This window comes from Dermacentor albipictus, chromosome 1 (assembly GCF_038994185.2).
Source record: "Dermacentor albipictus isolate Rhodes 1998 colony chromosome 1, USDA_Dalb.pri_finalv2, whole genome shotgun sequence".
Classification (NCBI taxonomy): domain Eukaryota; kingdom Metazoa; phylum Arthropoda; class Arachnida; order Ixodida; family Ixodidae; genus Dermacentor; species Dermacentor albipictus.
The window spans coordinates 185,884,349-185,900,179 of record NC_091821.1 but is presented as its reverse complement, the minus strand read 5'-3'; the positions used below and the strand labels follow the sequence as shown (position 1 = coordinate 185,900,179).

General features: G+C 46.8%; 1 protein-coding gene across 3 annotated transcripts in view; it reads left to right on the top strand.

Annotated features, from left to right (window-relative positions):
- Nucleotides 1-15,831, top strand: part of LOC135921929 (calcitonin gene-related peptide type 1 receptor-like) — a 69,201-nt gene that overhangs the window by 15,863 nt on the left and 37,507 nt on the right. For all 3 annotated transcript variants that reach the window (XM_065456340.2, XM_065456341.2, XM_065456342.1), the window contains 2 exons: nt 10,440-10,708; nt 11,635-11,831. In XM_065456340.2, the coding sequence (XP_065312412.1) occupies nt 10,640-10,708; nt 11,635-11,831 (266 nt within the window). In that variant the 5' untranslated portion in view covers nt 10,440-10,639. The remainder of the gene's footprint in view (nt 1-10,439; nt 10,709-11,634; nt 11,832-15,831) is intronic.

Genomic DNA, 15,831 nt, shown 5'->3' with positions numbered 1-15,831 from the left:
TTTCGACATGGCGATCACCAAATGGGGCGTCCGTGCCCACTGATTCACCTGCTTCACCGCGCCAGCAGCCAGCGTCGGAGTAACAAACTCGACCTCACTCCGCAGTGCCCGCACGCCTAGGCGCAAACGCATACAAAACGAGCAAAGAAACCTCTCCTCCTAGGCTAACAAGGAGCAAAATCCCCCACAATTTCTCTCTCGCACCACTCGTGCCGGCGCACAAAAGTCGGGCGATTCCTGAAATGCCCGTCTCGTACACGCCCCGCTGCGCTGCCTAGCGATTGTAAAGTCCCGACCCGGATCACGAGAAGGAAGTTTGCAGACGAACAGCATTGAGTGTGAACACATATGACACCAGGCCATGACCTGCAGCTTACCGATATTCTTCAAAAAAAAGGTATACGTTTACACTTAACGAAACCCACATCTATATATATACTCACAACCTCATCGCAGTTAAAAATCGCAAACAAGCAACGAAAACGTTGCGTATTTGTGAGCAGACACACAAAATTCGTAATTCTACACGTGTTAACGTTACTGTCCACTGGGTGCAGGCGCGTGGTCATGACCACATCAATGATCCTTTGGACCGCGATGCTCGCTCTTTCTAGACACCCGTAACTCCTCCTCTTTCCCTTCCATTTGACACCCGCTCTGTTTTCATGGCATGAAAATCCATCCTCCGGCGTGACACATGTTGGCGTGACACGCGTGCCCTCATCCCCCCAGCGTGTCTGCTCCCTCCCCCACAATCTTTCTCGGATGGAGCACGACTCTGTCCGGAGACTTCTGGCCGCGGGGCGCTCCTCACACCAGCCTCCGTCTGCAGTGGACGCCCGCCATCAACTTTGGACCTGTCCTGGGAGAAAGACAGTGCGCGAAAGTGTGCTCGAAAATGTAAAATTGAACAGTGATCAAGCTGAAGACTATGAAAGATGGACTATGGACAACACATTTTATAAGCCATTGTAGCAGTATCTCTAAAAACGGGCCTGCACGCTTATGTCTAGCTCCATTATGACGTTATGCCGCGTGGAAAACCAAGCGCAAAAAAATAATCAATAAATAAATGAATAAACGTATTAAATTCAATTCAGCTTTATTCAACATCCGTCAGATGTGTGAAGCACGGACAAAAGCCTGAAAAGTTTTGACTTGGTCCATAATCGGTGCATCCTATACCAGTACCCGTCCAAGCATGCAGCCGTCGTCCTGACATCGTTATGACATCAGGCCACCTTCAGAGCTTCAGCGTCACCATATGGGGAAAGAAAGATAACCGCCACTGGGGGTAGAACTTACGTTCCTGCGACAATGTACAGCTGGTAGACAGACGCGCTGACTGTGCGTGAGATATTGCGTAGTAATATTCTTGGCCATTGGTGCGGGGTTTTGTACGCCATGTAGATTCTGACAGCGGTGGCCGTCTTTGCGTGTATTGCAAATTCCACAGTAGGCTATACTACTGCGGATGAATACGACATTGTGCACATCGCAACATATATATATATATATATATATATATATATATATATATATATATATATATATATATATATATATATATATATATATTACATATTACTGCTGACGCAAAACATGAGGTCGGATCCGGAGGTATGCAGCTGATTGCTGATTTAGCACGTTATAGGAAATTTATAGTATACTATAGCATATTTATAGCATATCTTTATATTTGTGACATTTCGCGTATTATCGCTTGACGGTCGGATGCGCTGCTCGGAGCAGCTTTTTTGCCCCTGGAAGGGCGCCGCCTTGCAGATTCATATCGTACCAAGCGTTAGATCGAAAACAGTCAGGTAAGTAGAAGGAAATGCTCTGATATGCGGAGCCGACAGATAATTCCGGCTCGACGGCCCGGTAGATCGCAGCGCCCGCGGCCGTGCCGACACCGCGGGGCGCGTGCACGCTCTCCCATGACGGGCGGTCACGCGCGTGGTTGCAACTCGCCTGAAACAACACCGACAGGCGAGGCGTCGCTAAGAGGAGCGTGGCTATCACTTGTTTCTCACAGCTGCGACCGCTCGCATATACATTTGGCTTATGTTCTTTTTATTTTTTAACTTCGGGCCCCGAACTTCGTCGTCTGCTTGGCATTTCTCGTTGTTTTTGTCGCGTCTTCTTTAGCGTGTCCTTCAAGTTTGCTTAGGGATAAAATGTGTTGCATTTTGCTGTTTAGCGAGTCTGCTCGAGCCTCACTGACCGAAAACGTGCACTGGTGCGGTGTTTTGCCGTTGTTCTATATTCCTCGCAAATTCGAGAGACTGTAGCTGCTGCTCAAGTTATTCGAGGTCGGGTTTGAAGTCGGGGGTCTCGCAAAAAAGGGGTCACTATAAGTGGCCCACGCCGCTACATGAGCCATACGCAGGGACACGCCGCCGCGTCTCAAAAGGGTAGCTGGCCTATACTCGCAACTTTTGAGGCGACTCAAAGGTCTTTAGCTGGTCCTCGCCATCGTCGTCCATCTCTTCGTGTTGGGAATGGACTGCTCATGAGGAGTTGCTGGGTGCTAGGTGGAACGAAAAGCAAAGCAAGCAAATATTTACATAATTACAGGAGTTTTGAGCTTCAACTAAGCTATCATGGTGGCTACTAGAATCGCGTCGTTGTCGCTGTGTCATGCTATAAAGCTTCGTCAACTAATCTGCGCTGGGAGAACTGCCCTTGTAACACTTCCTTAGGTTAAATAAAGCTCATGAAGTCAATGTCAGAATGACTGGATATTTCAGCCAGACATCAAGCTGAAATAAAGAGTGCCTAGTGGTGTCAGTGTGGGGATTTCTTTGTGCGGATAGCCTATAAAACTGAGCGGCCGAAGAGAACTGTCGCGGAGAAAGGTTATATGCCGCGTACACTAAGAAACAGAGCAAAAAAAAAAGATCAAAAAAGAAAACAGTGTGGAGTGACATAAGTGGATAAAATGGTGGCAGAATAAAAGAAAGCGATAACATTTGATCGTCTTTTTATTTATTTCTTTGTGATATCCTCAAGGTACATAGTTGTACATTGCAGAGGTGAGGGGCGAGAGTACATTCCAAGGGCAAAAAATACAGAATTAGTTCCAGGAATTAATTCACAGTGCAAGGAACAAAATATATATGAAAAAAAACTAGTAATGTATTCATAACAACCAAAAAAGAGGCTTATATAATATGAAAAGTACAGAAAGCGTACACTTTACCATGCAGACAGTGTTCACGAATAAGCATGTAATTATGCCATTTGCCGCCATACATTATTTTATGTTGATTAGTGCGTTCTTAAATGGAGTGGGGCCACTGATGCTTACTGTTGATGTAGGTAGATTATTCCAGTCGATTGAAGCCCTAGGAAGGAATGATTGTGAGCACGCGACGGTCTTATGACGGGGTACGTAAACTTTATGTACGTGATCACGACGAGCCGAATAATAAAGCGATCGGTTCTGAAATACTTGGGCCACACCTAAACCGTGAGAGACACAGCTAGTAAGCAGTACAGTGCTGTGAATAAAGCTTGACCACCTGGAGTGCTTTAACGTGCACCTAAATAGGCATGGACGTTCTGCTATAAGCAGCGCTGTCCACTGTATATTTTGAACACTACACTTTGACTTTTTGGGCGCTTTCGGCAATTTTTGTTTTGGACCCATTATAGGGTGTCTCGAAAAATAGAACTTCGAGAGAAGTTACTGTTGAAATTGGCCTCTAGTTCCAAATCGAACAATACAATTTGGGCCCACTTGTCTGCACAAATTTTTGATGAAAGCTGTAGCGAAAATTCAGGCGTATTGTGTCCGGTTGCATGATTTTAGGCTCCGACTGCTAAGAGGGGGATTCTTCGCCGAGGCCTCGAACTTTGGTACCTGCTCTAGAGTGCGCGTTGCTTTGATTCTCATGGTTCAGTAGTGCCAAGTGCCATTTCAGTTTCCTTTAGTTCACTCCATTTTATTAGTATTTTGACAATGTGTATGTGTTTTCAACGTATTATCGGAAATCCTTCCCGTCGTGTAAAATGTTTATATTCAGGCGTCAGCGCATGCAGTCAGCTTCAGTCCGGCCGTCCGCAGTCATTTGTCTAGCGATTTGATCCCTTCGGCTTCGTAACAAACCCCGTGCACACACCCCTAGCCTTTATGAGGCATGTCGAACACAACACCCGGAAGCTCTGACTCTATAACTCAATGCGCCTTGCTGGCCCAGCTTTCTTTCAGGGAGAGGCTGATGAAGCACGTTCGCCTAAGCATGGGAAAGTTAGCGTTCCCCGCGTCGACAGTGATTGCTTCGAAAGCCTAATCTGAATGCAGAAAATCAGGAACCAGGCGCTTGCTACAAGGAGTCAACAGAAACATTTTCTGCGTTGCTTTCCCATATGACATCAATCCAAGAAGTCCGCATACATTATTTTTCTGCTCGGTCCAAAGCAAGAAACCACAGGCAAGGTATATGTTTTATGCCGTGTGTTTCAGCGACGACTCTCTCTCATTATAAAAATAGCGGCTTCGAGACACAATGATACTTTTTGCAGCAGAATATTCGCAACAAAGGCGGACAAAGAAAACTCCCTGTACGATCACATGGCAATTAATTGACTAATATTGGTTAATCAACTTTTTTTATTTATCAGCGTTAGGCCGGGAATGCCGACTGGATGTTTATAGTAAATGGCGAACTCATAAGGAATTGGCTTTTCAAACGAATGTCATGTCCTTATCACTTTTGCACGAAGAGTTCAGACTCGTGTTCTGCGCTAAACCAAAACCGAGCGCGTCAGAAACACGCATCATCCCACCCTTAAGGCACGTCACGCTGTTTCTGCATGTCACCCAGAAAAGGAAACGAGCAGTAATTGGTGCTGGTCGTCAGGAGGCAGGCATGTTTTCCAGCCAACGGTATCTAGCCGAAATGTTTTCTTGCTTTTGTTTTTGTGGCGTTCGGTTTCGGCTTCAGGACGAAAATTAGTCGGAACTCTTCCTTCGTACCGGCGTGCTTTAAAAAATGGATTTTGATTCGTCGATATTAAAAGCCGTTTTGCTATGAGCTCGCTATTAGCTATTTAAACGTCCAAATGGTATTGGGGGGCTTACAACGTTGATACTTCGAATGCTATAGATAATCAGCGAAGTTTAGTTAAATTGACAGCTATGTGACCAGAGAGGGTGCTTTATTATGTCCGTCTTTGTTGCGAATCTTGTTCTGGAAAAAAAGTATCATTATGTCTCGTTTCCCATATCTTTATTGCTTAGAGGCGGTCATCGTTGAAACTCCCGGTATAATAATCGGATATATTCTGTCCGAATGTGACATTCTGGCTTCTTCCTTTGTGCATTTGCGGCTAACGCAGTGCGACTGAAACGCAGTCGTGGACTCTGATAGGACGGAGGTCCGCTTACTTCCTACACCCATTCAGCTCATTCTGCAAACACCGGTGGCACAGGGGGCAAAGGGACTGTGTTATCGGCGCCGCGAGAGCGGGTCTCCGCGCCGACAGTTGCAAAACCCATTAGCACCGCAAGAGATAAGATTTGCCGAGTAAACCCCACGCATGTTGCAGTGCAGAGTATCGTTGTCCCTTAACAGCGCCTTCCAACTGCTGGAAGCGTGAAAACAAAATAAATGTAAGCCAGAGAATGTGTCCGAGCTCCTGGCACATCTGCAAGGAGGATCGGCCTTGCAAGAAGTGCCGGTTGACGCCGGATTTCCCCTGCATGCAGTTCGTTTAGGGCGTAGCGATTTTTCAGCGACCCCTTTCGCTCGTTTCTGCGCCACTCTTGTCAGCCACCGTTAAAGCCGCCTGATCCCATTGATAACGTGGGCGGGGCGTCGCCCTGACCACTGACAAAGCGCGAAGGGCGGCGCGAGAAGGACTAGCACCTGACAAGGTATTGCTATACAAAAATCACAGCCCCGCGGCCCTGCATTCTATCGGCCCGTATTATCGTAAGCGTATCAAGATTTGTTTCTTTTTCGTTTCTTTATTTTTGAGTTATTCATATAGACAGCAGTGCTTCATTTGTTAGACAGCAAGATTTGTGCACGCAGGGCCCTAAATAAATTTACAAGCCGATATCACAAAGTCCCGTTACGTAACGCAAGCGCAGATTTGCTCGTCATCGGTACAACTGGAAGGAAAGCTTTAGTGCTTAAAATGTGTTGGCTTGCTTCAGCATGATTTTTCTTGTTTTTTGTTTATTGATTGTTCTCAAATGTTCGGTCTCCCAACTTTAGATGCATGACCTTTAGAACAGCGGTATGTGCTCGGAAAGAATAGAGTGTACGTTTAAATATTGGAGGGACTTGCGTGTGCTTAAAACGGTATAGCGGAACATCACAATACACGAACTGCGTACGTAAGCAGCACCGGCGCAGGCCTCACGACGGTCCGGTGTACTCATCGTCACGCGAGAAGAACTCTGAGGACAACGCTCTGTGGCTGGCACTCAGAACTACCGCGCACTATATTTACGAAGTGTTCGTTGCAAGGTGATATGATGCTAAGCCTTACACTAAAAGAAAGAAATAAAACTCGTATCTGCACCTCATTTCCTCGCGCGTCGACAGCAACTTCAAACTCCTGGTAATTGTGGTCCGCGATATTGTAGCGATGCTTTTCCGATGCTATTCATTTTCGCGCTTTTAGCGCTGCGTCAGTGGTAAGAGCGACGCTCCGCCCGCGTGGTCTGTGTGATTAGCCGTTTGTGAACGGTAATAATAAGAGTGGTATGCCACTCGCGGAAGGCATTGCTACAATATCGCTGCCATGTACATAGCTTCCATCGTGTCTCGCTTGTAATATTATCTGCAAACCTTTCACCGCGTCCGTCGCGGGCAATATAGTCGCTCCTGCTTTTAAAGCCATGATAAATATTAGCTTATAAACGTTTTGTACTCGTATCTACATATATACTACGTATAACATTGACAGTATTCAGACGAACGAACGAACCTCTCGCATTGTCTGGTCACTCATTGATGAGGAACAAGGCGCCCAAGCCCTAAGCGTGAAGTTGCTGCTCTTTTCGAAATCCTCCGTGAGAACATGGCCCACGAGTGCACTGCAAGCACTGCAAGCGCCCTCGAGGAGCTTTCTACAAATACCTTACACGATGCGCGAGAGCCCGCGTTGGTTATCGTTATGGCTTGTGTATGTGTGTATATAGTGCAAGCGCGGGCGATGACGATGTACACGCCTCTCAAAAATTGTGTACGAATTCCGCATAAATTCGTATACAGGGAGATGTGCTTCCTGTTTTGAGAAGCCAACTCTTACCGGCTCCACACGTGCACTGCGATAACTAAGTGCACTTGTGCCTCATCTTTCAGTCTTGTGTCGCATCGCATGAAGAAAAATAAACCGTGGTTTAATCTTGAACTGCGTAGACTGATCCGGAAAGCTAGAAGCGCGTACAAAAAATATTGTAATAGTAACGCTTCACTCAACCGCCAACACTTAAAGAATGCAAACTGGACGCTGAAACTGGGAATCAAGAAAGCGAAGTCAATTATTTTTCGCCCGATTGAACGCAGACCTGAAAAAAAAAAACCTAAAGCTTTTTGTAAATATATAAAAACAAGTAGAGCCCATGACATTTTAGTTCCCGCCTTAAAGTCGAACGGCATTACTATAACGACCGACGATGAAAAGGTAGAATTGTTTAATCTATATTTTAAATCGTTGTTTTCGTAGGAACCAGTGACGTGATTGACGCGACCACATCACTTTCTCCGAACTAAGACTCTGACCATTGCATGCCTGAAATAAACATCGATGTACATGGTATCGACTGTCTTCTGCGGGAATTGGACACCTCTGAATCAATGGGTCATGATAGAATTATATCCTGTATTCTAAATAAATGTCACGGCATTGTTGCACAATAACTCTGTATCATAATTTAATTCTCGTACGAGACGGGTTTGGTTCCACAGGACTGGGAAATTGCGGCTGTTAATCTCATCTTTAAATCAGGAGACAAGAAATTGGTGGAAAATTACAGGCCTATATATCCTTAACTTCAGTATCCTGGACTGCAAGGTTTCTGAGCGTATATTGTAGAGTCAGTTATTCAAATGCCTTGAACCTATTAACTTTTTTACTGCCTCACAGCATGGTTTTCGTAACGGTTACTCGTGTTATATTAAGTTAATGCCTTTGAACATACACAATGAAACGCGAAACTGGATTTGTAACTATCTAAATGGTCGTAAACAGTACGTGGTTCTTAATGGGTGTACTTCATTACACATAACAGTATATTCAGGAGTGCCCCAGGGCAGCGTTCTGGGACCACTATTATTCTTCATATATATTAATGACATTGTAGATTACATGCAGTCCCCCTTGAAATTATTTGCAGATGACTGTGTCCTTTACAGAGAAACGAATTCACCATCAGATGTAACAATCTTGCAGAGAAACCTTGATAAAACAGCAAATTGGTGTCTACGCTGGCAAATGAATCTGAATATTAATAAGTGCAATCACGTCTGTTTTTCCAATAAAACATTCGAACCTCAAACACCGTACAAAGCTGAAAATGCAACAATAAAAACCTTCTCAGAGTGCAAATACCGTGGCATCCAGCAGTCAGTATCTAAGGCAACTAAATGTTGTTTTTTATTCGTAGAAATTTCAAATCAGCGTCCAAGGAAGTTAAAGAAACACTTTATTTTTTGCAGGTCAGTTCTATCTTCGATCATGCCTCTATGATTTCGGACCCATATCAGGACTGTTTCATACCAGTAATAGGAAAACTTCAAAATCAGGCTGCATGCTTCGTTTCCAGTAATTACAACCCTTTTGAAAGTATCACTGAAATAAAAGCAATGCTGGGCTGGGAAACGTTAATCCCTGGAAGAAAAAATGCTAAACTGAAATTCTCCCACCGTATTTTCTACAATCAGACGGGTATTGATAACTGCAACTTCCTGTCAAAGCCAACTTATGTCTCGACTCGATTCGACCACTCAAAGGAGGTGCGAGAATACAGCTGTAATACGCACCGTTTTGCCAAATCCCTTTTTTCCACAAACTGTGACAGACTGAACTTCGTTACCGGAGGAATGTGTTTCAATGTCTGATAATCACGATTTTTCTTCCTACCTGATTTTGTGACGATGCATTACTGTCTTAATTTTGTTTTAATTTTCCGCTTTTAATACCGTCGTTTTCCCTAGGCTAGTCGACTAGGGAATCTGAAAACTGCCCAGCAGCAAATCACCCTCGTCGACTAAGGGTGATACCACGCCCATACTCACAATAACCCGCAGTAACTCCGCCTCCGAAGAGGAGCCTCCTTCGATACGCCGCAGCTCCGTCTTTACGACCATCGTCATCGCCTCCATGTCTTCAAAACGGGTCCTTGCGATAATTAGCTTCAGCTTGGGAAATAAAGAAATACTTACAGGGGACAGGACCAGGAGAATAAGGAGATTCTTTTTGAATGCGATGTTCCTTTCGGCCAGGATCAGCTGGATACCGAGGGCGTTGTGACTTGTCTTGTCCCGATGCAGCCGCCGCGATTTGTTCTGCCCCAACACCCGCCTCTTCTCACTCACTGACCAACGCAAACGCCGCGGGGTCTTGTTATAGACTTGCTGGATTATTGTCTGCCCCTTTGGCAAGAACTCACTGCGTATGATACCTTGCTCGTTCGAGGTTACCAACAATTCTGCTTGTTGAAGGCTTCCCGCTCCTGGAGTCATTTTCCACTTCCTCGCGCCTTTCTCTGAACCTCTTGTGTTGCTCAAACACATGTGTGCTTGACATGACATAATCTCCATGCATTTGCCGAGACATGTGAAGTCCAGGAGTCTTCCTCAACCGGACAGCAAATTTTAGGTTGATTTGTTGCTTCATATTCGTGGTTCATTTCTCATTCCTCGCAGCGGAACGCCGTGCAAAGACGAGGCTGTAAATGAATGTATCTTATAAACATATAACGGTTTCCAGCAAGTACGGACCCGAGCACAAGAAGTAGAAACGGACAGGACAACGCTGGACTTACAACTGAAGACCTGTCCCTTTCTACTTCTCGTCCTCGTGTCCGTACTTGCTGGAAACCGTTATATGTTCACCATGCACCAACTGGCCCAGCAAACTACTCTACTAAACTACGTATCTTATAAAATGTCGAATGTTTGCAGAAGGCTGAAATTATACACTACCAAGACATCATATTACTATAGGTCACATAAGAATCGTACGATTATTTTACACATAGTTCACAAAACAGACCTCGTTTTTTTTTTCAGACAGATCTCGTACCATCAATCCGCTTGTGCAATTAAACTTCAGGGTGTTTATGGTCTAGCGGTGCGGGTGAGGCAGGGTTCAATCACTTAGTTTCCGTCACAAACGGCTGGTGTCTAATCTCCGACTGTTTTATGTGGCACATTGATCTCTTTCTGACTACTGCAATTACCTCGTCATTGCAGTGCGGGCAAGATATCTCCACTCAGGATCCAGTGGCCGTGGAAGACACGTCATACCTCGGTGCACAGCGTCGAACAAAGCTACGCGCCAAAGGCGACCATGAACGCGTGGCATCAGAGACCGGCGTGGACGTTTTGGTTCCGTTTGCCCTGATGCGCAGCATCACTGGCCGACCACGGGCCTTCCTTTGACTTGTGACGACATGTCTTACCACTCGTCGCGTTGGTGGGCGTACTGCCTCATCTTCGCGTTCGCCTGCCAGGTGTTCCTTGTGAGTATACCACCGCCATTTTACAAGCACTGCACTACAACGGTTTCCGAATATGTTATTTAGTATCTATATATAGTATCACCGCAAACGTGTTTGGAAAGGAAGGGCCATCTATGCAACGCCCCTGCTTGCTAGTCGTACGTACAACCACCTGATTTGAACGAACCCAAACAGTGCAATGACACTGGACTTCCATATATATATATATATATATATATATATATATATATATATATATATATATATATATATATATATATATATATATATATATATATATATATATATATATATATATATATCAGAACGTATGTGTGCGTGCGTGTGCGCGCTCTTCTCGCATTTCATAGTCACACGCGCACACATACACGCATACAATACTGGAAACGTGACTGGTCTGTGGTCATGTGGCATCCTTCCCACTATTTCCATATAGAGAAATAGTCGTTGGAAGTCAGCACTGCGCGTCGTTCTTTGTGTCCTATCCTATTTGGCGTTGTTCAATTTTAATATGTTCATTCAAAAGCCCACAGTTCTTTATTCTGGTGATGAAGTGGTGCCATGGTTATCACTACATTCGCACCATCGGTTAAGCGAAAGAGATAGAAGCCGAATAAAAACACAGGAATGCGCGAGCCAGGCAATGATTTCCCGCAAAGGACAGGTGCATCTTGAGGTTACTGCATGAGGCTCTTCCAAACCTCGGGCAAAACGCATATATCTGTAACACGTGCGTTATTCGCCCTCTACAACTACAACAGACTTTTATTATTTAATTGAAACTATCGGCCTGTCTCCTGAAGTTTATTCGCTGTGAAGCTCTTTCTTGCCGCGCATGCTCCATGCGAAAGAACGTAGCGCCTCTGCATCCGGAAGCTGGGTGCTATGACGCTTTGTGACTCCTCGTTCCACTGGCGCGCCTACAGGCGCTGCCCGGTACGTCGCTGGAGTTTCAAGGTCTCCACCTGGCCCACGCGCCAGTGGGCGAGCGCAGTGAGAAGCACGAGAACAACGGGACGTGCACCTTCCGCGGAGACCCCTACGCTGTGGACAAGTTCATCGAGAAGGCCGCCGTGGAATGCTACATGTATACCAACGGACTCCGCGAAGAGTACCAAAAAAAGTAAGACTCCCCAGGCCAGCGCTTGCTAGTACGCAGCCGAAAAATGCCCTATAAACGCGTGCACATACCGCGCGAGGAGACACGCGGTGTGACACGCGCGCTGAGTAGCGTCGATACATGTGCGTTTTTCATTACACTTGCATATCATTACACCAGGTAGAACGTCATGTAGCAGATGTACATGCAGCGGTACAAGACAGTTCAGGAAGGTTTGAGGAAGAAAAAGAAGTTTAAGGAGATGTACACAAGAATGCTAGAAAAAATATACATTATGTACCTGATTAAATCAAGCTGGCTAGGTGACTGTGTCACCGCCGCGTTCCACAGGGGATGACAATAAATCAACATCATCATCATGAGCATCGTATCATGCCACTTGCCTTACAATGTGAGATTCGAGGCGCGTAGCGTCGATACGTGCACCTTATGCATTGCGGTTGCATGTTATTACATCAGGTAGCACGCCATGTAGCAGCTGCATAGGTAGCGGTGCAAGGTACATAGAGAAGTCTTGAGGAGGGAGAAGAAGAAAAGAAGAACGCACCGTGCCACGGGTCAAGGAATGTGGCATGTGCATCATGTAGTCTAGATGCCTGTGTTTACTCTTCGGTACGCGTTATGGCGTCTTCTCGAAAAGGGCGAACCTGAAGAAGCCATTCGTAAAGCTACGCGCGTGGTTGCAGCCAGGCAACATCGGGCTCAGTAGACCGCTGTGCAGCGTAGACGCCGGGCGGACAGTTAGATCGCTCTCGTGAAAACGATGCGAGGGTGCTTCGCTGCCAAGACCAGTAGTGCGTGGTGCCGAAAATGGAGCTCCAATGTAGCCGCGCCTTCAGCTTACGCTGCTGTTACTGTGCTGCGTGTGCCGTGCAGGCGTGTAACCCTCTTTTTTTATTATTATTATTTATTGGGATAGCACTTATATGGGCGCTCGATCCAGACGCATTCCTGCCGTCACCGTGAGGTTCTTTATAATTTACAAGGGCGATAAAACCGTCGCCACGGGCCGTATTCTGTCTTTGCAAGTGGATGCGTGCGAGGGTGAGCCGGCGATCGCAGCACAATCTCCTGCACGCAAGCGAGGAAAGCGGGGAGGAAACGCCTCTTCTTCCGTCGCGCGCAAGGCTCCGGGGCAGGGGGACGCGTTCTACTCCGGACGGCCCGGGCGGTACCTTGAAAGCCATCTGCGACGGGGACACAGTCCGCCGCGCGCTGTGTTTTCGTGGTTTGGTTCGCGTTGATGCGAGACGCAGCACGAAGGTCATTTCGCTCGCTGCTGCTGCCGCGCTTCCTCCAACGTTTTGATTGAGAGTTTCCGCTGTCATCGAGTGAGATGTGTGCATGTTTGCTTGTGCGCGCGTGACACAAGCTTGTTAATTTAGCAAGTATGCCTATGCTTACAAGTTTATACGGTGTAGGGGTTGAGGGACGGACTCCGGGATGAAAAACCACAACTTGGGGGATTTATTCTACATTATATACAGAGAGGTGAGCGTCAATTAACAGTTGTACTGACATTACGGGCCAGCAGCAACTCGGACGCTGCGGCCCGCGGCAAGAAGTTCGAGAGAGGTGAATCAGGGAATCAGGGCATATCCCAGCATGCTCAGGTCTCTCTGGAAGGCTTCTTATAAACCCTTCGAGCACTGTAAGTCACGTGATGTTTGACCAATGGGAGAGTCCGCTCCGATGACGCCACTTTCAGCCAATGGTAGGCGCCCGTGTCGCGGTGTCACACCTGGCGGCTCTCTGTGGTCTTGCCTCGCAGACTGGCAATGCACTTCTAACGAGGAGAAGGGGAGGGCTGCTCATGCTCCATTGTCGGAGGCCCACCTGCTAATCCCGGCGGCACACGAACTTGTTGGCACGTGAACTTGTTGCCCTAAACTTGTTTGCTCGGCCGCTCCTCTGGAATGTGCTTTCCTGCTTCGGCATTCCTCAATTAGCTGTGCTGCGACTCGAAGTGGTTTGGGGAACTCGAAGTAATCGCAGGAAACAGCTCCATATCTAACAGCTCGTCCTCGCCCCGGTAGTTCTGAATGGCCGGTGAACTCAATTCGCTGGTCATGAGGAACGCTGATAGAAGCTGCAGGGTACTGTGGTCGAGCCACGTTTGACGAACTTCGGGATCCTTGGCCCTGGAGAACAGACGTCAAACAAACAAACAACACAGCGCTGCACCACGCGTAAGCGCAGGCTCTTCACCCCTGACTCACCAGGCTATTAATTACTGAGTCAAAATCAACCCTGATCTTTTAGTTCCCCAATTTTGACAAAGCAGTTCCAACCACCCTTCCAAACAGCTATCCATTTCTCCTCGAATGCCGACAAGACCAGAGTACTATTGTTGTTGCAAAACAAAAGGGTCGTTGACGATGCAAACAACAAATGAAAACAGCCGACCATAACTTAAGTGGCCTAACTACACGAACAGCATGTTTCCAATCTATCGCAGTGGCGTACCTATCGCACGTAATGGTGCCACTGAACAATCTGGTCAACCTCACAAGTACGTAATCACAAGCGCACTAGCCTTGTGGTCACTAAACAAAACGCGTACTTGCGTTGTAGGCAAACTTTTCATTTACGCTTACTCACGTTTCTTCCCTGAAAGTCCTACAGGACACGTGACGTAAACGAACAATTAAACTTGCGGGACTTTGTTCCACGCATACTTATCAGAGAAGTCAGAATACGGCTGCCCTCAACACACGAGCAACCCAGTCATAAATCTGCTTCCTTTCCGTCCACACAGGACATGCGCTAATGGAACTAAGAACGCTTCTCCGTGCAAATTATGCACTCACTGAGAATCTACGCGCTTAACCTCAGAAAATTCAACACTTAAAAAGAAAGAAGGTTAAATAAAACACACGCGCGTTACGATAGGCCTCTCAACAATAACCTTGACCCTCAGGTTACTCACACACACACAAAAAAACCTATCTACTTATTAATGAGCACCTCGCGAGACTACAGGTTTACCTAAAACGCATCTTTCAAATCTCGAGCTTCTCGAACGAAAACACAAACAAAGCTCATACGTTTACATATTGAAAGAAATCCTAGTCTCAAATCGCGAAAAACTTTCCGATGCTCAAAAATAAAAAACAAGACTTCATTTCTACGGAAGCGCTCCTGGCCTCCCTTTCCAAACGCTTATGTCTGACTCATACTCTGAGCCGTCCCCGAGCTGGTCGCGGCTTGAAAACTACTCTGGCTGCCGAGGAAACACAAAAGGGCTGATTCACTATCAGCTCCCCCAAGACGTTACGGTCTCCTGCCAATTTGCGTCCTCGCGCCCCGCTTTCAACACAAACTCGATTGACCGCGTCGCTACTCCCCACCTGGTCTCGTCCTGCCACCTTGCGTTTCTTCGAACTGCACGCTGAGCTATGAAAAGAACTACGGAACGACGAGGAGTTTAACAGCCTCGTGCCCTCTGTCCGCGTTCGTGCAGAACATTCTTCGCGGTCCCCCTTTGACCGGTGGCTCGAACGTTCTGGATGCGTCAACATCGTCCTAGACGACCGCACCTTCTTCCTCGCGCCCTGCCCTTTTGGGTTTCTCGCCATTTTTGGCGGCGCTACATTAATTACCGACTTTCGGTCTTTACCGCGCTTCTTTTTACGGCGCTTTCTCTTTGCACTCGCCTTCATGTCGCCTTCTCGTGCCTCGTGCTGGCCGGTACACATTTCGTCGGCCCGGATCGGTCTCTTACCCGCACAGTCTGAGTGATTCTCACTTAAATCAACACTCTCTCTGCCTCGACTGGCGGACAGCTCAACCGACTCTGGCACAATGCAGCAGGCTTTACTCGAGTAAGACAACTCGCACTCTTGCGAACTGCCCTCTACTACATTGCCCAGCTCACGCTGTGCATCGGCACACAGCCCGTCGGTATCGATCGCTGTTTCACGCGCACAGTCCGAATGATTAACTGAATCATCCCTATCTAGGCCATCTAGACTGGCGGAGAGCCGCACCGATCCCTGAACAA